The sequence below is a fragment of the Centroberyx affinis genome, unplaced genomic scaffold (genome assembly GCF_046629955.1).
Source record: "Centroberyx affinis isolate AG114_WGS23_722 - 3 ecotype Tasmania unplaced genomic scaffold, CSIRO-AGI_Caff_v1 ptg006642l_1, whole genome shotgun sequence".
NCBI classification, from domain to species: domain Eukaryota; kingdom Metazoa; phylum Chordata; class Actinopteri; order Beryciformes; family Berycidae; genus Centroberyx; species Centroberyx affinis.
This window is the reverse complement of record NW_027283370.1, coordinates 13316-40463: the sequence shown is the minus strand read 5'-3', so window position 1 is coordinate 40463 and position 27148 is coordinate 13316. Positions and strand designations below refer to the sequence as shown.

General features: G+C 42.3%; 1 protein-coding gene across 1 annotated transcript; it reads right to left on the bottom strand.

Moving 5' to 3' along the window:
- Positions 1-2525: 2525 nt before the first annotated feature.
- LOC139638905 (BMP/retinoic acid-inducible neural-specific protein 3-like) lies at positions 2526-26557 on the bottom strand. The gene is made up of 6 exons (XM_071512936.1): positions 26328-26557; positions 13881-14071; positions 11437-11627; positions 5750-5855; positions 5246-5482; positions 2526-2752 (listed from the first exon to the last, which is right to left on the bottom strand). Exons 1-6 carry the CDS (start codon positions 26555-26557, stop codon positions 2526-2528), a joined length of 1182 nt encoding a protein of 393 aa, XP_071369037.1.
- Between the last annotated feature and the right edge of the window lie 591 nt (positions 26558-27148).

Sequence of the window (27148 nt, the reverse complement as noted above, 5' to 3'; positions counted from 1 at the left end):
CACACTTTCCTCCCCGTATGCTGTTTTGGTGTGTGAAAGGGAGAGAGAGACAGACAGAGAGAGAGAGTTGTCTTTGATCAGTTTGACATAAATATTAGAAGTGTGCTGCTGCCGTAGGGTAACCGACTTTCGACATACGTATAATTCCCCCATGTGGGCTGGAGTTTGATTCCCGTCTGTAGCACTTTCTTTGCTGTGATCCCTTTATGCCTCTTATCCTCTTTGCTAGCTGAGGAGACGAAATGCACAGTACATACTGCTGGCTTTCCTTTCAGAAAAAAAAAAAAGCTTTTTCTTTGATGAGGGTTATATTGTGGTAAACTTTATGCTAATCTGGAAATGTTTGTTGGATTACATTTAGGGCATCCTTCTTCTGAATCCCAATCCTCGGGTCTGGTTGGCGGTAGCCTGAAGGTTAGAGAAGCGAGCGAAGTGAGCTCTGAAAAATCACTGATTTGAATATCAAATCCCCCAGTGGAAAATCTGGTCATGGGAAATAAACAAAAAGAACTCTTCCCTTCCCTCACCGGCTACCTGGGAGCAAGACATTTGACCCCCAATGCTTCAGGAGAGCAACAATACAAGATTATAGTTGTGTATGTATATGGCCCTCCCATTCCGTTGCTATAAATCTCAATGTGTTCTTAGGGCGTTTTCACACCTGTGCTTTTAGTCCGGTTAAATCGGACTCTGGTTCGTTTTCCCCCTTGGTGCGATTCGTTTGGGCAGGTGTGAACACAGTAATCGTACTCGGGTGCAGACCAAAACAACCGCACCGAGACCCTTTAGAGGAGGTGGTCTCGGTCCGGTCCCGAACAACTCTGGAGCGGTTCGTTTGTGGTGGGAACGTGATCCTACCTCGATCCGACCCAAGTACCAGGTGTACTCAATTTACTCTGCAAGTTTGAGCTAAACTGTAGCCAGGTATAGCAGGTATAGCAGGTATAGCCAGTATAGCATTTTGAAGATGTTTCCTCGAAGTGCATTGGGCATTCTGCTGGTACAGTTTTGCCTGGTATATTGCCCAGATAATTACAACAGTTATGAGCAAATGCCAGCTCTGCCGTTGCTCCATGTTGCATAGCAATGTGCACTAGTCCAGAACACAGGACCTTCTTCCTGTATTTTCTTGCTCTTGCCCCAGACACATCTGACCAATAAGCGGAGTGAACGTTCTCACATGGTTTGTAGTGATGCATTTTGGTTCGCTTGGATTTTTCTCCGTGTGAAAAGACACCAAACCAAGGGAAAAAGTTTACAAACTCATCAACTGATTCGGACCAGAGCAAACCAACTATAGGTGTGAAAACGCCCTTAGTCAACTTGCGTGGCTGTATTAAAGTGACTACACTGTAATAACAACATGCAACATGTAAGTATGTGAAAAGCGGGGTGAGGTGGAGGGCGATGATCATACATTCTGGTCATCGTTTCCTCAATGAAAAGAACTGTGACTGAAAAAGCATCGGCTGTTAATGCAGATGAAATTGGTCTGATGCACTGCGTGCTTTGACCATTTCATTAACAAGCCATTTATACACTGGCACTTTCACATTCAACAGGATTTTTCTAATCAAACGTTAATTGCGCCGTCTTTGTAATCAGACAAAGGTGAGAGCACTCTTAAGTGAAGGACTCAAGAGCTCGGCGTACGCGAGAAAATATGTGAGTTGCGTCTACGAAAGGCCTTTTCTAAGCTGCTTAAAGGAGATGTAACGAAAACATCAACTGAGCGAAAATGTGCATCATTATGCCTAATGGCAAAAGTTTGAGCACAAAGTGTACTATACAGCTCTTATCATTATTCGCCTTACAAAAGCCGAGCTGACTGCGCCTTCCATTGGATTATTCGCTCATAATTGTCAGCACAGAGAAAAAAGTAGCCCCGGGAAGCAAAATCAATCATATATCTCTCATCTGTCTCAAGTGCCATGAACAGGATGTTAAAAGGAGGGTGAGGGGCTTTCAAGAGCCTCCGCTTCACTCCCAGGCAAACTGACAAACATTCCATTCTCAATCTCTCTCCACTGAATATGGAGATTTCTATGCAGTGAGGGAAAAAAACAACAACAGAGAATGCTTCACATTTGATGCGGCAGTAATAACATAGATAAACACTGCCTGGATGAGGGCGATGACTCTCCCACTCCTTTTCCTGGCGAGTGGGTGGGAATATCAGCTGCATAGATCAGTGATTAATGTGTGTTTTGGCAATGTGGCGGAGTGGTGGAGAGAACGAGACAGATTGAGGAGAGAGGGAGAGAGAGGGAAGAGAGAGAGAGGGAGCATGGACATTGAACAGGATGCACTGTAGGGCGAAAGCCTCTGGCTGCTACCGGATGCGGCTTTTGGGTAAAAAATCGTTGCAACCTTGCAACTCCTCAAAAGGGGCATGCATCAAAAAGCACCCGAGGAATGAAAAACAATCAGCTACTCTTAGAGAACAACTGACGAAGCTTTTGGAATCGCTTTCCCCTGCCGAAACGCATTGGTTTTTAATATTAAAGCTTTGTCAACGGTTGTACTCACCGTTCTCTCGGCAGGCGGATGTGGGGTTGTCGGTGGCACCTTTTGCTGAGGCTGAAGAGCTTGAAGACGACTCTCTGGGCCCGCCGGAAGAGGACGCGCATGCTGGTCTCCAGCTGCTCGTATCGCCACTGGAACAGGCTGTCCAGTGACCACAGGTGTTGGATCGTTGACACGTTCAGGAAAAAGTTCTGGGGCAGCCTCGCGAAGAAGGTCTTGAACTCATCTAGTGCAACAGCAAAATACAAATTAAAAAGGTGCTATGTGGACCATTTTCACGTCAATAGATCTTTGGCACGTTAATTCTGAAATGTAATTACCACAAACAAAACAAGAACATCGCTGGTCTTGTGTGACATTTTTACAATGTGTGCCAGTGGGTCGGATTTGGGCGGGAAATCTGCTGGATTGATTTACGGCACGAAGAGATATTGCTTTATGGCACAAAACAGGAAGAGGGCGCTGTTTTTCCAGTGCAAAGGGAGCTGGATGGAATGGAATAGGCTACATGAAGCATTTTGCATAAGACTTCTTTCACTCAATTTGTAATTGCATACTTCATCATACTTCATCGTCATTTTATACTATTTTATATGAGATTTATTCCTCCAAAGGAAATTGGAGTTGGGAATCTTGCTGATATAGATATGATATAATATGAGTGAGTGTTCTTGTTGTTTAACATGATCTTTCCTCTGGCTCATTTTGTTTTTCTTTCCCCTGTATCCAAACTCCCATTGGCTGTTGTCTCAGATTTCAGTCTTGGTGAGTCACTCTACTGGAGCCTGACCGGACTTGGCCTGACAAAATGAAACATGTTTTAAAAAAATCACTTCAGGCCAAACAGCAAGAGTCGTCAGTCTTCTGCCTGTTCAGGCACCAACTGCCAGGCCCGAGTGCCCCCCCAACCCCGTCTAGCCCAGATTCAAATCAGACTTAGAATCAGTGTTAGAATTGCCTAGTCAGACCTTATCTTAAGGTAATACAATTAATTTGACAATGATATATTGCTGAGAAGATTGGCAGCCTCTACCAGCATCTACACTGCATTTTGCATTGTTGCCACCATATCAGATTTGGCGGCAAATCTACTTATTGCTTTACGGCACAAAGGAAGATTGCTTTACAACACAAAACAGGAACTGTTCTACTTTGTAATACACAACTTTATTCCAGGTCCACCATTCTAACGGCATAGTTTCAACTTTGAACTTGTTAACTTGCCTCATTAGAATACATATTCACTGTTATCTAGGACTGTTATTGGCTCTTATCTTTCTTGTCTTTCAAAACAAATGCCAGTGAGGGGGAGGGGGAACAAGTAGCAACATCCTCTTTGCAGCAGGGGTTTATGGGAAATACGGTAAATTTTGAGAAACACTAGCAGTAACAACACCACTGGTGTGAGACAGACACTACAAATCATTGTCATTGTGTTTAAAAATGCTACACATAGCACCTTTAAATTATTAGTACTACAACTACCAATACTACTACCATTACTTAGTACTAATAATAATACTAACAGTATTATTAGTAGTATCATCGTCGTCATAATCATCTCATGTGAAGGAGAAGCTCCTTTATGTTCCTTTATCACACTAACTTGTTTTAACCTTTCTCCGTTGTACAATAAACTGCTGTGTTTTGTAGATGCTTATCTGTTTTAAAGCCTTTTATCGTAAAAGGCATGGCCAGCTTTATCGCATTCATCTTCATCACCGTCGCTATTGTTATTGAGAACGTTATCATCACTCTCATCATCATATATGAAGCACATGCATTGTGTCTAAACTAATCTGAACACAACAGACAGGGGAAAGTTTACGGACATCTGTATTCCAGTTTCTGAAATATGATGATGAGCTGAAGAGGGGGTCTAGCCTGGAAAGGAAAATGCAGTGGGCTTTCTATTCTGTTCAGTGTGTCACCATGAGGCTCAAGGCTAACAATAGCGTTGGTTGGAGTCATCATTGTTAATCTCCATATGTGTCCATGGTTCTTCTGCTGATGGGGCAAAGTGCTGGGACTCTTTGATATCCCTCACTGAAGGACACATCATGACACTTTTCTGTATTCTGGGCACGCTCCTGCCCTCGCCTCTCACCCAGCTATTAAAACATAAAACTTTGAAAGTAATTGCACTTAGAGATATTTCAGCCTAATTTGAGGTGCCGAAAAAAAAAAAAAAAAAAGGCATCCATTTTGATTTCACCTGAGTAATAATCGCCAAGGCAGGGTGACCGAGCACAGCAATAATAACCAAACATTATGCTAAGTGCTTCCATTCAAACTCTGCTTCCCCGGTGATGTGAAAAGCCGGACTGGCAATAAATGGGTTTTACAGCTGATTAATCTGCTCCAGACATATTGTAAACTACCTGAGCCGAAAGCTGTTGATTTTTTTAATCCGATCCTGTCACACTGTTAATTTGCTATATGCAGATAGCGTGCCAGGACCCAGGATTCATGACCAGCTATTACAGTTTACAGGCCTCCACCTATAAATCACAGAGGAGGGAGGAGCCCACGCTTAGGATCCTCGCTCAGATTTAACCGTGCAGAATATGATAAAACACTTCAATTCGTTCTCACTCCCTCTCACATGAATGATTTATCTTCTAAAACCGTTAAGGATAAGGCATGGAATGGGGGGGGAATGGGGGTTCTGCAATGTGTAAAGCAAGCAAGAATCCATCAGAGAAACTTTTTCCCTCACCCGATTCCTCGAACTCTTTGTAGAGTATCCCCCAAGTCTCTGTGATTCTCTGCAGGCTGTCCTCCATGGCTTGGATGTCCATATAGGGGCAGTTGCACTCCGGGAACTTGGGGTCACAGTTACACCAGCAGTCATTGTCCCGGCAGACAAATTCTCCCTCTCCGTTACAGGCGATGTAGCTGAGAGCGGCCTGGACAAAACTTTCTCTCAGATAGTCCGGAAGGATAACCTGCAAGCCTGTAAAACCAAGCTGGGTTTAATGCCGCAATCAAACTGTGAACTTATGGAGTGATAGAGGAAGTGCAGAGGCAGTATAGCGCCGGCCGGGCTTATAATTTACTCGATAAAATCTATTAAACTTTTCAGCTAGCCTTGAGTACATGTCAACCTGTTGTTGGCGCCGATCCCATATACACAAAGAATGTTTGTTTTATGCAAAAAAAAACCCATCATGTCATGACATTCAATCGCAATAAAAAGATGGTAAAAAAAAATAAGACGAACCTTGCAGCTGGACTTTATTTTCAGGGCTCTGAACCAGCACAGAGCTAACAGAGTCAAGGTTGTCATAGTTACTGCATCCGAGAGGACCTGTTCGGGTCTCTGTCACCTGGGCAACAACAAATAAAAAGAGCTCTTTTATGAATTCGCCACAGCATCCATTTTAGTACAAGCTCATATCAAGTGCAAGGTCAGGTTATATTTCTTTCTTTACACAGAAACATCTAAAAAGGCTGCTCCTAACAATCCAACCACACAAAAGGTGGCTTGAGGATTCTAATAAGACGCACTTCTTTGTAAAACACACAAGTGACTCTTCTGTAGTCTATGAACAAAATCTTTTGCTGCCTAATTGTTTCTGCTTGTGAAAAAGCAGCAATGTGGAGGGGAAAAAATTGGAAAAACCATGGTAAGCACATCTTCCAAACTGAGTCTTTCTCTGCACTCATTTCTGGTGGAAGAGTGCTGCTAATTAACAATGTTTCAACCAAGTGATACACTGCGCCCCTCCGTGCGTTCTTTAATTATTTGCATAGTTCAGTTCAGTCCTCTTTGAAAAAACATCTTAAGCACCAGAGAAAGATGGCTATTGGCACGCGCTCCCCTCACCCCCCTTGAAAGAGCAAAAGCATTAAAAAGGAGACCTCAAAAAAAAACTGTCAGAGCCTCCTTTTTTTTTGTCTAGTCACTGACTGAAGACGTTTCCATTGACCTTTGCCGCAAAGCAGCTCCGGCAAAGCATCCCTTTTCACTTCATTTGCAATAAGAGATCTCATTTCGACCCCCCCCCCCACTCCTCCTTTTCTCATGCCGGAGAGCACCTAACGGATTCCCATTTTTCTCCCTTTGTGGTTGCGAGACACCATATTTTGTTCAGCGATTTGTCCTGGTCAGGCTTGTCAGAGGACAGTTGGTGCAAAGTGACAGATGGATGAGGCGAGACAATGAGGGTCAGTCGATCAGTAACACAATCATAGAGGGCTTGAAGGGCTTTGGGAGCTCATATAAGGCAAAGTGCTGCGGGGGGGGGGGAAGTGGAAACTCAGGGCGGGGGGGCTCCTTAATCAAGCTCACTAATCCAGAAGAAAGGGATTTGCGGAAGGGAAAAGTAAATACTTTCCGCGAACGGGAAAGGGAAAAAATCATTTTGAGTGCAATTCTTCTACTATAATATTTACATCATAAATCCCTTGTTTCGCTCGCGTGGGATTTTCCCGCCGATATGAACGCGGGGAAATGAGATACAACCCCGGCTTTCGGAGCACTTGAATATTGAATCTATATAAGACATTATTTGATATGCCATATGATATGCCATATGGCAAAACAGTGACTGATGAGCGGAGCATTCAATTTCCGCTTTCTATAGCAGCTGCTATTCATTGTAGATACATTCTGGTATATTAAAAAATACTTAATGGGACATTATTGGCCACCTGTATCTCGGTGCGCGGCTGTTTGAGGGACTGAGGCAAAGGCTAAAATTCGATGTTGAAGATTTGTTTTTTCTTCCTTTTTTTCTCCTCTCGGTATCTTTTCTATTCTACTTTTTTTGAAGGAGCTCCATCATCATGATGTGAACTTGAACTACAGGTGCTATAGGGCTAAAAAAAAAAAAAAAAAAAAAAAAAAGTATTTCACTGACTTATTCAAACGCAAGTAGAGTGGGAGAAAGAGTAGCGCGAAGGAGGAGGTGAGTTTTGATCCCGGTCTCACAGAGAGAAGCAGTGTTTCTAAAAGCCGGGGTCTTCGGCATTACAACAAGCCTTGGGCGCAGATACTGGCAAACAAATGATTTGACTCCTAGTTGTTATGGTCCAAGTTATTGGAATAGCCTGCCAGACGAGACCGAGATGTGCTCTAACTCTAACCTCTTTTAAAAGCAGACGTACCAGTTCTCTCTAAAGCCTGTAACGACCCCTGTGTACATGAGTGTGTGTGGGCGTGTGTATATGTTTTTGTTTTTTTTCCCCCCATTTTGTATTTTTGCTTTTATCGCGCATGTTAAGCACGTCGAGTTCACTCGCGTTTGACATATGCCATACAAAACAAAAGTTTGGCTCGACTGTGATCACGGATGAACCGCCAAGTCGGCCGTGCATGGGAACGCTCCCGTCTGCTCTGTGATAATACAGACGGGAAATCGATTGAGTCGTAGGGGCGGAATCATAAAAACGCATTAGTCTGCTGTAATGAGAACGAAATACAATAGAGAGGCTCTTCCCGAGATGAAAATAAAATATGAAGCCGGAGAATCCAGGGCTAGATCCCCCGCGGTTTCCTCCTTCAAGCCTGTCACCTTGTTCATCATTTCTGCGTAGACGCGGGGGGGGGGGGGGGGGGGGGGGGTCAGGTGGGGATATCGCCCATCGATTTAGTCGGGGGGGGAAATTGTCAAATCATAACAAAAAACGCTCCCCGCCGCTCTCGAACAGCTTGAGTCTTTACTCATTGCACGGAACAACCTCGCTCCGATCACACACTCCGCCGCCGCACCGTGACTTCTTTAAGAGAGCCCAGATACAGCCCCGGTAACAGGCTTTTTCCTCCGAAATGAGCTTCAATTTCCCCTCTGCATGGCGGCGGCGGGCGGGGGGGGGGCCTTTTGCCTCGCCCAGCCCTCTCTCTCTCTCTCTCTGTCTGTCTCTCTCGCTCCCGAACTTGTTCAATTTCTAAGATTCGCGAAGAGGAGCGCTTAGTTGTGTCTGTTCCGCCGACTGCGCGGGTCAACGCCCTGTGGAAATGATGCGCGGGTGGGGGGGGGGACGGGGGGGGTTCTGGAGGAATCTGTCGCTCCCTGTGACTCACTCTCTCTCTCTCTCCCCCCGGTGATGGAGGTGAACCTCTCTCCTCTTCCCGGCTCCCACCTGTCAGTTACGCCAGATGACTGCCTTTGGAGCATGAAAGCCAACTCTCTCTCTCTCTCTCCCCTCTCTCTCTCCCTCTCTGTGTAGCTAAAAAAAAAAAAACCTAATTCCCAAGAAATGAAACAGACAAAAGCATCTGTAGCTCAGATGCGCCCACCTTAGTCGACGAAATATCCGACCCTCCCCGAACGCCATGTAGTCAGAGGACGGAGCTTTTTTGATAGAAGCACGGGGGAAGTCTGATTCATGCTCCGTTACAACAGAGAGACACCACACTTCACACGCCGACTACCATTGTGTTCTAAAGGGATGAAAAAGGCAGGGAGGGGAGGGGAGGGGAGGGGGGGGATCACCCTATTAACCCACGCTATCTGAAGGTGACAAACCGGAGGCAGAAACCTGTCATGAGCTGTGTTTCACAAGATTCATTTATCTTCCCCCGGCATATGTGCACACCTTGAAGCTTCCCTCAGAGTCGACGTGCTTACAGGGCTTGCGGCGGATGCATATCTCATCACGAGTGGGCTGATAGCGAATCTTCGTCATTACTATCCTTGTCATCATCATTATCGCTATCATCACCGACACGGTCATTGTCGAAAACAGCGAGGAAAATAGCATCCGGCAGCATACACAGTGTAAGAATTTAGGAGGTGTGCAAATATTGAGACAACATTAAGACATCATATCATATCTCACTTTCAGCTGCTGGATTTAATGGCAATGGTGTGTTTGCTTTTATTCAGGGATTGAAAAACGGTTTGAAAAATTTGAACTTTTAACATCCAGAAATCACGCAACATGATGTCAGTAAACAGCACATAAAAGATACTAAAGGGATGAAAGAGGCAAAAGATTTAAACCGGAACATGAAAACCAGAATATGAACCGATCATCAAGATCGGATTGTTACAACCCGGCTCACGGAAGTAACAATGAGGGGAGTCATACGCCAAAAGTAAAAGTTATAACAATAATTTATTAACTAAATCCTAGGGGAAAAACAAACAACACAAACTAAAAGAACAGAACAAAAGGTGTGCATAGGTGAGGAGGGAGAGAGAGAGACACTGAATGGTCTGAAGGCTTTTGAAGCCCAAGGAGTACACCGGACCCAGGTGCACTCAATCAGCCTTGACGACCCCACCCACCAGGCGACTGCAGGGTCATCACAGGATGCAGCTGGTAGATTTTTACTTCCCATTCATTTGAATGAGGCCACGAAAATAGACTGAAAACATGACTTTTGTGAACAGATTCAACGACAGATCCTGCTTTTAAGGCAATAAAGCAGTAACTGGTTGGTCGTCATTTTGCATTTTTATTCTTGGTTTACACTAAAATTAGTATTTAAAAAATAAAAGTAGATCTGGTCTCCCAAAAAGAACCTATCTCTCCTAAATGGTATCCCTCCGCTATGTTCTCTTGTTTCAATAAAACTGCTATTTGGCAAAATTATGTTCTAAAACAGTGATTCTCAACCTTTTTCATATCGAGGACCCCTAATTTAGTCCACATTAGGGTCACAGACCCCTATTTAATGAGATTCTGTCACTCAAACCCAAATCTGAGACTATTTTTATTGTTAGATATGATTTTGTCCATAATTCCATGACTATCTGTATTGTAGGTAGAGAGATAACAGTGAAACTATGATCAAAACACGTCCACATTCTCTAAATGTGTTAACTTCTTGTACATGAAATAATGGTGAAGTTTAACAATTCATCAATTTACTGGGGACCCCCTGGAACCCCCTCAAAGACCCCTGGTGCTCCCGGACCCCACGTTGAGAACCACTGTTCTAAAACATTGGACCAACAGTCAGCTGAAAATTATAGTAGCAGGATCTGTTGTTGAATCTGTTCACAAATGCGTTAAATGTAAGTTCTTTGGCTATTTTCGTGGCCTCATTGAAATGAATGGGAAGTAAAAATCCTAATGCTACAAACTCGTCCAGCTGCATCCGATCTTGGTGATTCGTTTATATTCTGGTTTTCATGGCAGTAAAGTGCCGGATAACCTCCATGTTAAAACTAAGTGGAATATTGCTTTAATGTTAGTGAGTCCAGCTTTCTCTAGGAACACTGTCTCAGGTTTACAACATAAAGACAGGAGGCTATTTTGAGAAATTGCTCACATGCCAACACATTGTCTACAGTGTTCACAGTAGCGACAGGCTGGGACGGCAAATGCCATAAATCTGTTACAATGTACCTACCTCCAAGAAAAAGGATAATTGAGAGTTTTGCTCGGTGTAAGCTAAAAGAGAGCATTTCCATAATGGGTATGAGAAAGTAGGAGAATTCTATTTTGGACATACGCCAGCTCTGTACAAAAGGGCCAGGAGATGGAGATGGAGAGAGAGAAAAGAGAGAGAAGATAGGATGGAGACAGACGACCATCAGCTGAGACAAGACGCGCCCTCCAGGCTTTTCACCATGGAGCGATCCTATCTCAGCTTATCTTCATGGTGTAGTGATTTTGACTTTGATGCCCCTATAATTGATGCTTCTGTATTACCCGATGCCTGTTTTATGGTAATACATTTCGTAATTGGCTTAACTTCCATCCATGTTCAGCTAAGGTTTTGCTCTGTTCGAGTAAAAGGACACAAGTTACTACTACTACTAATTAAAATGTGTTCGCCAGTTCTTGTCTGAGCGAATTAGCCGTGATCTGCCATAGAAAAAAAACACTCTGGATGATTATTTAATTATGCAAATTGATAGTGGGCGGAATCCTTGACAACCAATGCATTAGTCTGTGAATGTGCCCCCCCCACCCGCTCAAATTTCTACAATAGAGATACAACAGCATTACCTTGATGGCAGTGGAGGCGATCTGGATGTGGTGCAGCTTGCGCAGGGTGCTCTCCCGGTCAATGAAGTAGGAGGCAGCCAGCTGGTGCAGAGCTTCCAGAGTCACAGTGGAGGAGTTACCCGAGTAATCACTCACCTCCGCTTTCTTACTCAGTTTCCTTTTGTCCACAAATATCGTTAAGGCTTCTTCTCCTGCACAGACACAGAAAGAAAGAATGAGCCAATGTTCAGATTTTTTTGCTAGTACTTGTTGAACAGGGGACTGGTGTCCATATGCTAAAGAGTTGTGCATTGCCTTTAAGAGCTTCCAAGTACAATCTCTCTTTTGTTGTGTCTACCAGAATTTAAGGTGGTAATCTGGAATCTTTTTATTTTTTTTATTTTGGCGACATCTTTGTTGCTCAGCGCTCATTGCTGGGGTGTTTCTTCCCAGAGATCACCTGTCAATCAAACAGTGTGTCCAGTAGTGTGATGTCTTTTTCCTTGGAACCTTGGTCATGGTTTATCTGCCTATCGCTGATCACGCTAACTACCCAGTTCTTCTTCTATTTATTAAAAAACTAGAAATAACTGTCTCACGGTTGTATGCCTCCACCAATAAAGTTTGTTTTATCATTGCGAGGACAGTCTTTATTTATTGAACATATATAATTAATGTGATTATTAGGTCAACTTAAAAAGGATTTTGGTGTCTGCAAAAGTAAGTGACAGCATTTTTTTTGTAGAATGACCCAAGATGGTTTTCTCAGCTACAGTGGTAAGCAAAACATTATGATGTCACAGTGAAGTTGACCTTTGAACTTTTGGATATAAAATGTCATCACTTCATTTTATCCTATTAGACATTTGTGTGAAATTTTGTCATGATTAGCGTATGAATTCTTGAGTTATGGCCAAAAACTTTGACCACCAAACTCTAATAGGTTCATCCTTGACTCCCAGTGGACGTTTGTGCCAAATTTGAAGAAATTCCCTCAAGGCGTTCCTGAGATATCGCGTTCACGAGAATGGGATGGACGGAAGTACGGATGGAGGCATAAAAATCCACCTGTTGCTGCTGCTGGAAACGTAAAACGCATCACTTCCTGTGCGGCAGAGGATTTTTCGCAGGAAAGAATTACCAGACACTGAGTGTTTAGAACAGCAAACGTAGAAGCTTTCACGAACTGGATATAGGTTGTATCACTATTCCATTATATCAATCGATGATGGACAATTCTTTTTTTTCTTTGCATATCCCTCAGACACATACAGGCTTGCCTTTTACTGGAGGGGTAAGAACACAGAGGCGCCCCTGCAGCAGGTAGGGTTACAGTATCTTGCTCTAGGACAACCCAAGGACACATTTAGGACCAGCTATGCCTTTCCAGTTACAGAATGATCTCTTCAATCGTCAGGCCACCTTGTAACAATACCCATTGATAATGGCAATCAATACTTCCCTATGCCACGGTACAGTAAGTTCTCTTTACTTCGAAAGCAAAGACACTATACTTCATACCGCTCAACATAATGCAGTGTTAATATTTCAATTTAGTTGTTCTTCCTCAGGCGTTGAAGGGCACCCTTTTAATATCACAATCTATTTATTCATTTCATGAAGTCCATATGTTTCCGAACACAGAGGCAATCCATTTATAGCCCCGGTGGCATATCTCTGGCAAGAGCCCAAGGCAAACTCTTCATTCTCCTCTTCTTCATACCACTAAGAACTGGCGGCGTGCCAGAGTGCGGGGGCTGCATCGGCTCCGGCAGCTGGTGGGGGTTGCATTATGTGGAGCCACTCACGACGGCGACCTTTCACAAGCCAGGAGTCAGGTCTAAAGTAATTGACAAGTGTTGCTCTATAAGAGGAAAATCTGCTTGGCCAGACCTGCGCGGGCCTCTCCGGCTTCTTAAATGAGTTTTGTCGTTGTTGTTGTTTGTTTGTTTTCACTCCAAGGACCATTAAGGGTTGTCCATCCATCACGCTGCGCTACGAAACCCCAAAAAACGCGGTGACCGTGATTGGGAGTGGCGTGTTTTTTTGCAGTACACGGGCTTTTACATATACTCATACATCTTTGAAGAGTGATTTCTGTGGTGCCAGTGGCCTATTACTCCGCCAAGCTTCTGTGATGTGTTATTCAGTTACTCGCCGTGACTGAGTTATTGTACCATGTCCATCTGTTTTCAGTAGGCAATGCCTGGGAGAGCACATTCTAACAAACTTTATCAACAGAAAATCCATACTTGACTGTAGCCTATATCGTCTGTGTTTGAGTTGGAGAGAATTCACTCCCAGATGCATAATTACTGCCCAAGAAGTAGCAGGCAGCACTGCGAGTTTGTCCATTTATTCCAAGGGGTACAACTAGCGAACGCATAAGGGTTCATGCATACCGTAATGAAGATATCTAAATAATGCAATCAATCTATATAGAGTACGTTTGTTTCTTTGTTTACCTCCCAGTGTAGCTGACAGCAGGAAGTGAGTTCCATACTTCCGGATCAGGTTGTCGGTGATCATCTGGGTGGTGGGTCTGCGGCCCAGGAGTCGGATGTTCCTGATGAACTCAGGAGTCAGCGGCAACGGCGACTCCAGGAAATCTCTCCGTTCCACTGCCAAGTTGTTCACCTTCCATCTGCCAAACTCCCTGGAAAGAACAAAAAAAAGAGAGAGAGAAAAAACACAGAAAGTACTGTTGAAAGTGGGTGTTTAATAGGGTAGTTTTTATTATTGTGTCTCTAGTAAGGAAGATGAGGTGAGTCTGTAGGGGCGGACGCCGCACTGCATAGCAGCATCATTAGTCTAAAGCTCCGGCGGTGGAAGGAAATGAGTGGAGAGAGCAGAGAGAGGCAGAGAGAGAGAGAATGGGGAGTGTAATTCCTTTTGTCATCTTCTGCTTTGGCAATGTGTGGAATCCCTGGGTCATGCCAATAAAGCACCCATTGAATTGAAATTGAATCGAGGGAGAGAGAAGGGGGAAAAAAAGAGATAGATTGAGAAAAGAGAGAGAAATCCGGAGAGAAGAGATAAAAGACAACCAGACATTTGGAACCACGTTTGCAGCCCGGGACAGGAATGTCCCAGGCTATAAACATGTTTCCCTTAATAGCCCCATCATGACAGAGATATATACACTGAAAGGCAAAAAGAAAACAGTACAAGAAATATCCCTATGACTGACACATCCAATGTTTTCCATAATGAGAGAGGAAACAAAGCAGGAACGAAAAAAAAAAATGTGATGAAAAATGTTGAAAGCAGGGCTGAACAATAGATCAGCCTGCTTCAATCAGCCTTTGTTGCCTTATCATGTTCTCCTGTTCTCCACTGACAACCAATATGTCTGACCTCAACAATGAGTGCAGCTTACACTTTGTTTATATTAATCCCCCTGTGCTTCATTGATTATAGCATCTCTGAACATGTTCATATTTAATTGCATCTGACAGCTTGAAGATGATAATGCTATGAGACGGGGCAAACTGTACATGTTCTACCAGCATCGCCTAGCTGCAGGCTACAGGGAAATGGAACCAGAAATAAGGAATTTAAACAAAGCTTTGTGCACTATAAAAGGCTGCCTATCTCCCTCTTACAGCCTTTCTGTCCAGTGTGACTTTCTGCCTTCATGTAGAAAAGCTAACACACAAGACATGTGTGAAGAAAGAACAGACAGATATGTCAAAGCCGGGCTTTTAATGCTGAACTGGAGCAAAACTCAGGGAACCAGCGGATTGTGTTGTTCAATCAATAAAGGCCGACCCTGCGTGCATTTTTGCAAGTATTTTTGCAGAAAGCATGCCTAGGGCACAGCTCTTGGAACTGATATCACATTTGGCAGTGTTCTGAATCAAATACAGTGTTAGAAAGCATATTTTGCTGTTGCTTATAAGTTACACTTCTTTGGTGAAGAGTCCTTCACTGATCCCTTGTGTAGTTGAATTGCCCATTGGGTCCCACACTCTTTCACACTCAGTATAAATGAGACAACTTCATAAGACTGAATGGAAATCAGTCTTATGTGTGTTTGCTGGCCTGACAGTTGACACATTTTAGCCTAAGGATAATGTGTATACCAGTACAGCTCTGCATTACCATACCAGAGTCAAATAAGAGGCACAGAGTGTAAGAGAAATCTTTTCTTAGAATAGTTTTTTTATTTTAGACTCATGCTATCATGCATTTCAACTCCCAGCCTACACTCTCATATGATTAGATTCAAAGCCTGTGAAATAATCTTCAATATATAAAATGATCACACTTATATTTGAAAGTGCTCACCCAATTTGCACCTCTTGCCAGTTATCACACTGTTGCATTCTTGCCTTGGAACTAGAAGTATGTCCGAAATGAGTTAATTTGCAAACGACAAAAAAAAGTAAGAAATCTAATCATTTTGTTTTTGATGTGAGACACTAATCGCTGATGTATGTTGAGGCTTTGAAAGACGTTTCATGAGCTCAATTGCCAAAGGAGCAATAGCAAAGATAAAACTAAATCAGCAACTTCTGTAGCTCGTTGGAAGCTGAGCTGCGCTTCTCTGAAATAAAATCTGAGAGTTGAGATAGCTCCTAAGGCCTACAGGATATGTGCTAGAGAAAAAGAAAATGGAACATTACCCAGAATATAGTAGCAAAACTGGCGGTATTAATAACAGACAGTGAAACGAGCTAAATAGGAAGGCAATGTAAAAAAACTTCCCTTTGCTGCAGTCTATGGTCATTCATCTTGTCAGATTCCTAGCTAACACACAAGCTAGCAAACACACACACATACAGTTATACTGCTAGTAGTTGCCAACACTAGTTACAGAACCAAGCCATTTAGCCTTGTACCTCCCAAAGAAAAATTCAACTAAATTCAATGAAAATGCTGCCACTTGCCCCTAGCATGAGAGGCTACAACTTGTACTTTGACCACTGTCACAAGCAAAGAGGATAAAAAAAAAACAACGGCTAAACCTCAAATGACTAAGGCAGCAGGAGCAAAAGCACAAGGTCATTACAGCTTGCTTACACCTAAAATATGCACTCAAAACAGGCACAGCAATTCCCAATCTGTACTACTGCTTTAGGCTTAGCAAAGCATGTGGAAACTACACAGCTAATATTTCAAGCCGAACAGGTGTTGCATGTTAGCCTTGAAAAGTACTATAGGAAAAGAGACAAGGCTTTACTTATGGATAACATTTTTGACCATCTAAATTTTGGGTATATTCACATAGGAGATGGACGTGGAGATGGAAAATATAGTTTTTGGAACTTTCTTGGTCTGTCATAATATACAGACAAACATTAGATATGATCAAACCTTTCATAGCTCCAGAATTCATATAACACTCTAGCTGTCACATGCTGTCAGTGCTCGTGTAAAAAGTAGGAGATGTACGGCTTTTTTCAGCTGCTTCTCTCCAGAATTCATTATAACCTTCACCAAGTACATTACAGTCCTCAGCCTGGATCAATAGACACAGAGGTGAAGAGAAGACCTGAAAGAAGTGGAGGGCAGACACTATACAAGAAATATCCCCATTAACGCCGATGCTAAAATTAACCTTTTCTGCCTCTTGTTATTGAAGCTAACATAGCTTTTCCTGAATCCTCACAACATCTTTTGTCCTCTGTCACATATTTTGTTGTTATTTTTGAGAAACAAATTCACGACCATTAAAATCCACTTGTTTTAAGCCACTATGCAAACTGGCTAACTATGACTGTAAGCGTAAGTCACATGTTGTGACATAAGATAATATATAATAATATATTTTCTGACATTGTTTTTGGAGTTTTGTGTAGGCTATTTGTAGTGCAGAAAGGTGCACAGTAACTCTTTGGCATTTAAAATTTGACTGAAGAAGACTAAAACCCACAGGATGTGCTAACGCTAGCTTGTTTTGTTTAAATGTTCTTGGTTCTTGCAGTTAACTTGTTAATGTTAGCTCCATCTTTTGAATCCAAAACAGCTGTTTATGTTTTCTTCTACAGTAAAAAGCCACCGTGACACTGCTGTTCATCTGTTAGCAAAGGGAGAGTGTTATCGCTAAATTTGTTACCTATGATATCATTAGGGCAATGTAGCCCTTGTCTGTTTTGCTAGCACTGACAGAAAGTAACTACCACTGAACAAAAACATAAACGCAACACTTTTGTTTTTGCTCCCATGTTTGATGAGTTGAAATAAAAGATCTAAGACTTTTTCTATGCACACAAAAGGCCTTTTATTGTGAGCAGCCCAAGGCACACCTGTGCTGTTTAATCAGCATCTTGATGTGCCACACCTGTCAGGTGGATGGATTATCTTGGCAAAGGAGAAGTGCTCACTAACACGGATTTAAGCAAATTTGTGAACAAAATTTGAGAGAAATAAGCCTTTTGTGTGCATAGAAAAAGTCTTACATCTTTTATTTCAACTCATGAAAAGTGGGAGCAAAAACAAAAGTGTTGTGTTTATATTTTTGTTCAGTATAATTTAATATGGGAGTTAAGAAAGAATTTGATGGTGTTTTGGGTGGTATTAAATGATAAGGTGAAATCAGGATAAGGACGGAAACCACCAAATTAAGTTATAAGGCGTTCCTCCACTGAGTAATATTGCCTCTTTTTTTCTTTTTACACTTTCATCATTAAATCAAAAAAGGTAGCAAGATAGCCCGACTACAGAGAAATGAGCAATTTCAGTTGCCTGTGACTTCAACAAATTGAAATGAACTTGCAAAATTAAGAGACTGATTGGACCCCAGTCAAATTTTTGATGTTTCAAATAAGTAAAAGGCAGATCTTAGGCCATGGGGCGAGATTGTATTTATTTCTGCAAGTAGTTTCACTCCAACAGAAATCTGCATGGGACAGAATTTATAAGCAGACAGTTCTGAAATGACAGACAGATACCCCAGCTGTAATTATAACATCAGATCAGTTGTGATTACTTTGAAATTTCTTGGGGAGGCTACAGGAGTGCGATGGCAATTTTTGCCATCTGCCCGGCACTGCCCCCAATTTACTCACATAATCACGCTTATATGAGAAAAAGGGAATGGAAAAATGTGTCACAAAAGGGCCGTCTGCCTTTTAGAGAGCACTCTGTTTGTTGAGAAAGTTCATTGAAGGACCATTCCACTCAAAAGCTAAGAGAGCCACCCTTTTTATATGTACATCAAAAGCACAGAGGGGCCATACAAAAATGAATATGACCAACTGGAGTACACTTTTGGATGAGCGTGAACAGCTTTTATCATATTTCATTGCGTGGACAGGACAAGAGTAACATTTACAGCGCATTCTCCAAGGTAGGATCAGTCAAATGTTGCACTTTTCTCTCTCTCGCTGAAGAAATAGCTTGACTGCTGTAATCAGAGCGGGTTGGACAACCTTGGCCGCTGATGATGGATGGAGAGAGTGTGGCCTTTTGAAAGGGTATATATCACATTAAACCAGGAGTAATGAGGAAAGCCCTAACACCCAGATGTTTGAATGATACACTCGAAGTGTAAATCCGCCTGAATTCAAACCGCTGAACACGAAAGTTATAAACGGGCGGTGGGGAAACATTTCCAATGCATGTTCATATACTGTTGCATAATCAAGAGACAAAAGATGAATTTATGCAGTGTAGGGCAAAGACCGTATCAGCAGATGTAAAAATGTAGAGTGTGCGATGTAAACATAATGATGTTAAATGGATATGTGGTGCCCGTTGACCTTTTTGCTGACACTGTAGTATTTAGACAAAAGCCCTTGACTAATCTCTTGCTCAGATAGATCTGGTGTAGCTATTAATCTTTACCTCATTTCATGCCATACAAATAAATGACCTCTTCAAATGGGACACTGTGTCTCTCGAGTCCCACTCCGCAATGTGAAAAGCACTAGTTCAAAGCCACGGCACGTACGGAGAGAGAGAGAGAGAGAGAGAGAGAGAAAGGGGAGGGGGGGGGAGAGGCAGAGAACAGGTACAGAAAGAGTATTCGCAAATCCCCCGCTGTCGTTCGTTTCTCCGGTTATCGTTGACTGCGATAAGCTAGCCCCCCTGTCTTATCTTAAACCCCCGATAGGCCAAATGGTTCGTCCTAGAGGGAGTGGAGGAAATGAAATGGGTTTCACCATGGAGCTGATTTTAGGGGCTGCGGTCCTCTCCACAGCCGGCAAAGTCATTATTATTATCAATTTTCTTTTGCTCTTCGGCTAGGTACATCAGTTTCATGAGTTCAGCTCTTTGGATGCTATCATAGTCAAAGTGTGACAAGTTTTTGTTTTTTTTTCTGCTTCTGAATTTTATCCAAATTCGAAGAGACCCCCTTTCTTTCTTAGAGGGCACATCACAGTCGGATATTTTTACATATTTGAACTTGTATCCACATTCGTTCGCTGGCATACGGCCTAATATTTCAGCACGATTTAATCATTTTTCATTAGCGCAGTCACATTTCCAGTTTAAATGATAATTATAATGGAATGTTATCCCCGAAACACAATCATTTGCATCATCTGAAAGCAATATGCTCCGAACACAGCCAACTACATGTCAACACTGCCTTCGCCCTGGTGACTATGGCAGCTTTCCCCTGGCAATGTTTGCTATGGACAGGTGGCTAAAGCGGAAGCGGCCCACATTGTGTTTGCATTGGGTGGGCTCTCCAGCGAATCCCCAAAACACACACACACACACACATGCACGCATCCACCAAAACACACGCGCTCTTTCGTTTCCTTCAGAGGACTTGTTAAAAATTCTTTCAAATTCAATCAGTAAGAGGGGCGAGAAATGGAGGAGAGGGATGAGGTGGTGCAAATTCATTACCTCGTCATCGCTGTGCTAGCTCACGCCGCTGTAACTAGAAGCACCACTTCTGGTAATTCATCTTCTCCTGTCATTGAGCATTTATTAGGATTTAGCAGAGATCCAAAAACTGCACAGGAGGAGAACCGGACCATGAAAATAATATTGTCACTTTCAATCACCCCTGGCCCTGTTTTCCGCGCAAATTACGTGCCTTTCACCAAAAAAAAAAAAAAAAAAAAAATGGACTGTCAAAAAATATCATTTAAAACAAACAAACACGAGCAGGGAAGCAAAAATCTGCCCACACTGCAATTGCCGGATCTGAGCAACGGCCGCTGAGACTGATTTGACCTAAGGGTGCGAGCGCCTCACAGAATGCAAATGGCTATAATTAATCCCAGCTACTGTATTCAGCACAGAAACTGGAGAGAAAATTATATCTTACCAAGTGCTCATGTTTGCCTGTTTTATCCTTTTGCCTTTTTTGACGTCACATCCATACTTTTTAAAGGTCTTGCCGATTAGTTGAATTTTTTTGGAATCCAGACAAGCTGTTTATGTTTTTGTGTGCCTATATCGTAAAAAGCTGCTGTGACATTACTGTTCATACAATGATCTATTCCAAATTTGTTACCTATATATGGGAACATTTTGGTTCACAATTCGATCCAACCATGATACAATGTAATAAATAAAAGTTCAATGACAACAACAAACTCTGACTGTGCAGAATTTTGTTAATTTCTGAGCATAACTTGGATGGAGAGCATGTAAAGTTATGATGGGCAAGCCGTCAGCAGAATAAAATATTGCGATTAATTTTTCTGCCCCACGATATGGTATTGTCACATTTTTGTATTACAATATATTGAATTTCGATAGATATCATCCCATCTCTAGTTACCTATCATGCATAGTCTGTCTGTCTGTAAATGAAGAGGGAATTTCATTGGTGTTTCAGATTATATTAAGTGATAAAGTCAAAAAACAGAGATGGGGATAATAAGGGTTAGGGTTAGGCCTAACCCTAACCACCTGATGTCATTATGAGGCTTTCCTCTGTTTAGTAACATTACTAATTACTAAACATTTTTAACTTTCCTAATCTTTATTGAATCAAAAAGGTTAGCAAGTCAACCCAACCTCCTGAGAAATAATCAATTTCAGGCGCATGTGGCTTGAACAAATTCAATATGAGCGGAAGCGATAAAAATAAAAACTGAGCAATGGAGTTCATGACCAAATTAGCATCGTCTCACTTGCAACTTGCAAAACGCAGAGCTGTGATGATGCACTGATCAGATGCCAGTACTACTTTTTAATGTTTTGAAAGAAAGGGCTGAGGAAAAGCTGCTTAAAAATCAAGAAATCAAACGCAAGAAAGATCATTTATTACCGTTCCATTTCCAGCCTATTTACTAGAAGGAGGAACTTGGAGGTGCTGAAACCTCTGAGGGGATTTCAAGAGTGGAGAACAGACAGAGAGCATCAGTAAGAATGCAGCAGTAGGGTGTTGGGAAGCAGCGCAGAGGGAGTCTGCTCTCCAACGCTCACCTCAACCTGTTCTGAGCACCTGTGGGCTCCCCTGTGGTTTAGGAAAGCTGCTACTGCTCATTGTACTTTAAGTGGCTCTTATATCAAAGAGTAAGCAGGCTTTTTGATCAAGTTAAACTCAAAGGGTGGGCACATCCTACATATGGCTGATGATGGTTATTGGAGCCTGATTGTTTTTTTATGTAGTATTTCTTTATATAGTGATTTTTATTGAAGCAAATTTCACTAAAACCAGTTTGATATAAGTGATTGGTGTTATAATTATGCTGATATGATGATATTACTATTACAGACATCTGTCCATTTTATCTACCATGGCAACCACACTGTGGTCTTTTCATCCTCTTTACCTGGCCACTATGAAACTTCATTATGGTGTGGTAAAAGTCATTTTGTACAAATCAACTCCGTTCTTTATTGAGCAGTTAATCATTCATGAAACAAAGTAAAAGTTGTGTTATTGTGAAAATAAATTTTAACAGCTTAGCTGCAATTTTAATCTCCCATAATCCTCTCCACATGCAAATGAATTTTAAGAACATCAAACCTTACTTCTGGCTCTTTACTAATGGACTGCTCCAATATAGTGATGCAGTCTATATAGAGATATATGTAGTTAAATGTAAATGTAAGAAAACACATACTCTGGTGTTTCATAATAAAGCAGATTGTTGTGTAAGCAGTGCCTCTATGTATGCATGTATGCATGTAATTTGCTGTAAGCTATGCTTGCTAATAGATAATTAGGGAACCAGAGAGCTGAAATCGCATTCAAATAAACTGATAAATAATCAGGTCTGTATGTTATCACCAAAACAGCACCATGGGACTGGACAGAATGTGGACTTGTTGAATCAGCAGAGGCACAGCAGGGTTCATGCCACAGGTAATGAAAGCCCAGAATATGTGATTACTGGAAATAACCAGTTATAGGCTATGAATGATAATGTTCTTTCATATTGAAAATTCTTAGCATTTTCTCCCTAAAGACAAACTCTAACTCAGCTTAAGACTTGCATTTTCCAGTAATACTTGTTGAACATCTCCCATTGTTTCTACAGCACTCGCACTGTAAAAATAGCCACCGAGGCAAGAGGTTAGAGTTAAAAAGAAAAAAAAAAGTCATCGTGATACAAATGTCAAGGCATCGCACTTTGACCCCAGCTACACTTCCACAGAGCATCACCTCCTATCCTTGTTGGTATTAGAGTGGAGGGGTAGGGCTTGATCTTGAGCTTTAAGGTCTTCTATAATACAGAGATATCATTTGTCAAAAAGCACAGAAGCAGAATGTATCCCCAAGCTGTATCCATGTGTCTTCCAGATGATTTTATGGCACTGAATGAGACTGAATTCTACTGAAATCAATTTAGGAAGATTTACGGACTATTTACGTTTTTAGGTTAGTTTTTGCTTTAATACCATCACTATTAATCAAGGCTGCATTGTGGTAATCTAGAGGGCCTCAAACACAACCTTGCAGCTGACAGAAGCCTCTCAGGGGAGCCAGTGATAATGCAGAGTAATAAGTATTAAGAGCTCACTAATCACTTGGCCACATGATAAGACTATTAATCTTGCCGCCCATGCAGCTCAGCTCCAATGGACCACTGCCTTTGCCAGAGTAGGAAATATTAAAAAGCTCTAACGCGCCGGCCGATTACCAAAGCCATAAAGCATCACCGAGCCGATCAATAGATGTCAGGAACCCTGTCTGTCCATTTCCAGAGGCCTGGACAACATCCCCCCCGAAATGACGACGGATATGATTTATGACACAATCCCCGCTAATTCGGCCACAAGCCGATACCTCAGACTGTGCTGCCGTCGTGACAAATCATCATTTTTTTTTTTTCCGCCCTGCGCTCATCAGCATATTTCACTTGACCACCTGATCAGGTGGCGTGCTCTGCATTCCGCCTCGGGGGTTTGGTGAAAGAGAGGAGGCAGTAAAATGTGATGTACAGCGAGCTGATAGCCATATTCATGCATGTAATACATCACGACTCACAAATCAGACCTGTCCAGCCACGTGCCAGATATCATGTGATTATTGGCTCCGGGCAAGTCTTTTCTGCATGACAACACAGGCCAAATCATGCACACCCACTAGCAGAACCAAGGATTTGACAAGACCATATTGTCAATTGCCTACAATAAGCATTGAGATATGCTGTCGTGTTACAGTTTGTCCATTATTTCAATTTTACCTTACATGCAATACATGGCCATGTTAGGATAAATTTGCGCATACATTTATTTTGTGGTAAGACTGACAATTTACCAGGGAAAGGCAAACATACTGGTGCTAGAAACCCTTTACATTTGTATTAAAATCCTCTCTAACTTTAAAGTGGAGGTCAAATAATCTTATCGCATGCTTTACTAGGATATGCTGTCCTTAGAATGATCTTGTCATCCATTCATAGTCTGCTCCTTAACCAAGGTTTTACAACTGATGGAGTTTCCAGTTTGCAGGTTAACTCGACCCTGACAGATGAAAGTAGTTCACTCCTTTACTTCCTCATCTCACTCAATTTATCCACCTCACCTGATTCAACTGCGGTACAATTTATTCCTTCCAATATCATTTCCGCTCAAGTGTTTTAATAGGGGTCAGGTAAGGACTTCCGCAAATTCTATATGGGCTTCATGTTATAATCTATACTGCTGAAACCCACACAGGGACCAAAAACATGGTTAACATTATTGATGAAGAACATCTTTCAAGCTAAATCAATATTTTCCTCTCGCTACATATCTCACAAGCGGTGTTGGTTGACGGTTAATAGGTTTCTGGTCAGTACCTACAACAAATGTACTGTATTAATGAAGACATGTAGCAGTGCTGTTCAATATGTCACAATGGTCCCAAATCACCAAAAGTGATGCTTTAAAATCCCCTGTATCTTAGACAGAGTTTATATCTGGATTACTGCATTGAGTTTTTGAATTGCCTTGCCTCTAACAAGACCCAGCAAACATTTTGACTGCACCAATGTTGAAAACCATAAATATAGCAACAAAATCAAAGTGGAAACATCAATAATCGTCCATAGCAGCTATGGGCATCGTTTTGTGCTATCAGGATCTAAATATCTTTCTGATATCAGTTCAACCCTGTTTCCAAATATGAATTTTTACTGGGCCGTTTCACTTTTTATGGTTAAAATTTGTGCTTATTTGGGCTGATGTTACATTTAGCCACCTACTGCACATCGGCATCTGTCAAATGTTTGCTGGGTATATATATGCTTATGTTGCCCCCAGAATCCTTTCCTTCAGCACTGTGGAATACACAACTTTTAAACTCTCCGCTGAAAGCAATGCTTATGAAAGTCTTTCAGGTGAAGTGACAACTTTCCAACCACAACTAGTACAGTGGGGAAATGCTGCTATATGCACGTGTACATTTGCCACTTTCCATGTTTTCTGTATTTGTATATAAAGGGCTTTCTGCTGGTACAACTTGGCTGCTTCAAGACAATTGACTAGACTTAAGGTTAATTTCTGTGTTGTTTTTGACTGGAACTGATCATTTCACCACTGATTATCTAATTTAGCCTTTAGATAATGTCTGCTACCTAACTAACCATAGATTCTGGTGGGAGCGTATCTATGTTCCCAGGGTCCTATGTTCCCAGGGTCCTATGTTTAACCCTAACCCTAACCCTAACTAACCATATTAAGCGAATACAGAGCTGGGGAACATCTTTTTCAGGTTCCCATTATGTGCTATATAGAGCTGGGGAACATAGGACCCTGGTAACATAGGACCTTGGGAACATAGGACCCTGGTAACATAGGACCTTGGGAACATAGGACCCTGGGAACATAGGAATGACTCCATTCTGGTTAGCTAACCATCACTGTCTTGTAAACACATCTGATTTGCACACTAGCTAACGTATCTAGTCGAAGATAGCATTAGTAGTGGCTAGTTAGCCTACATCTTCACATTAACATTGGTTGCTTTGCTAGTTAGCTGGCTAATTAGCTAGATAACAATGCCAAAAAACTGTTTGTTCAGATCGACGGAGCTGACTGTTCAAGGTGCAACTCGTAGCGCGGAGTAGAGACTAGGGCTAAAGACAAGGTCGTTATCAGACTATACATTTTTACTTATTACTGAATGTATCTACAGCCACACCACCTCAATCTTTTTCCAGATGTGAAGTATTATGCATTATTTCAATCAGGAAGACTACCTAAATCATTCGTTCATTCATGCTTTCTCTCTACCCGATCAGAGTTGGCGAACACTTTGCCTCCTTTTCCAGAGAACCAATCAGAGTTAGCTGTCTCTTCTCTCTCTTTTTCAAAATCATCTGACAGGAGTATATACACGTCACCTACTATGCTATCGTGCTACTCACAGATCTATGCTGTATGCTGCTGTCATTCCAGTCGCTGTGCTTTCCTCTAGTCCGGTGGATATATATTTAGCCATTATTTGCACACAGGTAATTGTCCAGATTTGTGACACAACTGCAAAGCCTCCATATACAATTAAGATATATATATACACATGTAGTCCAGGAATGCATCTTCATTTTGTGTCCGTGACTCACCTGTATATCTTGTATCTGGTGGAGAAGCCTTGCCGGTTCTTCTCCACAAAGTCGATGTACTCCGGGGAGTGGTGGAAGGGCCCCTTATCAGACAGGAGCCAGTCCAGCGGACCGCCGGGCTTGTCATTGGGGAGGCTGGCTGTGGCTGCTGCCGCTGCTGCTGCTGCTGACCGTAAACACACCCAGCAGTGAAGGCTGAGGCTGAGGCTGAGGACGCCCCATAGAGCCATCAGAGATGGAGGGAGCGTGGGAGGGATGAGGGGGGTGGGGGTGGGGGGTTCAGCAGCCAAAGCCGAAGCCACTCGTCGTCAGCTCGCGCCTCCACTGGGACGACCGGGGGACCTGCATAACCTCAACGCCCCCCGAGCACCTGGGGCGGCAGACATGGTGGGTACACACACACACACACACAACCACAAACACAGAGAAACAAAAAAACATCAGAATATTAAGGAAACTTCGCACTTTGGCGGCCCCAAGTGGCCGCGAAAGAGAACTGCTTGAATTTTTTCAAACTTTGAAGGACTTCATTACCCAGAAATCTGATTTTCTCTTAATGGCTAGTGGGGATAGAGGCGGTGAAAAACAAAAATCGCAGCATGTGTTTAACCATCGCTGGTGAGTCCAGTTTTCTCTGGATTGAGTTTTAGTATTTCGCTTCGAAGTTTTGATTCTTTATCGATTCTACACACTGCAGTTTATGGGGATTAGTGTTGGAGTCCCACTTTGTGATTTAGACCGATAAGACAGGCGTGTTTTGACATAAAAAAAAAAAATCTTGCCTAGCGCAGCTTTAAAAAACGAGTCGCAGTGATCGTCCC

What these genes read in the sequence shown, in the direction of transcription:
- LOC139638905 (XM_071512936.1), bottom strand. Translation starts at nt 26,557, where the DNA reads ATGGCTCTATGGGGCGTCCTCAGCCTCAGCCTCAGCCTTCACTGCTGG. An exon ending in GCTGTCAGCTACACTGGGAG is followed by an intron (nt 11,628 to 13,880) that starts GTAAACAAAGAA and finishes GTGTCTGTGCAG; the next exon opens with GAGAAGAAGCCTTAACGATA. An exon ending in AAATAAAGTCCAGCTGCAAG is followed by an intron (nt 5,483 to 5,749) that starts GTTCGTCTTATT and finishes TTGGTTTTACAG; the next exon opens with GCTTGCAGGTTATCCTTCCG.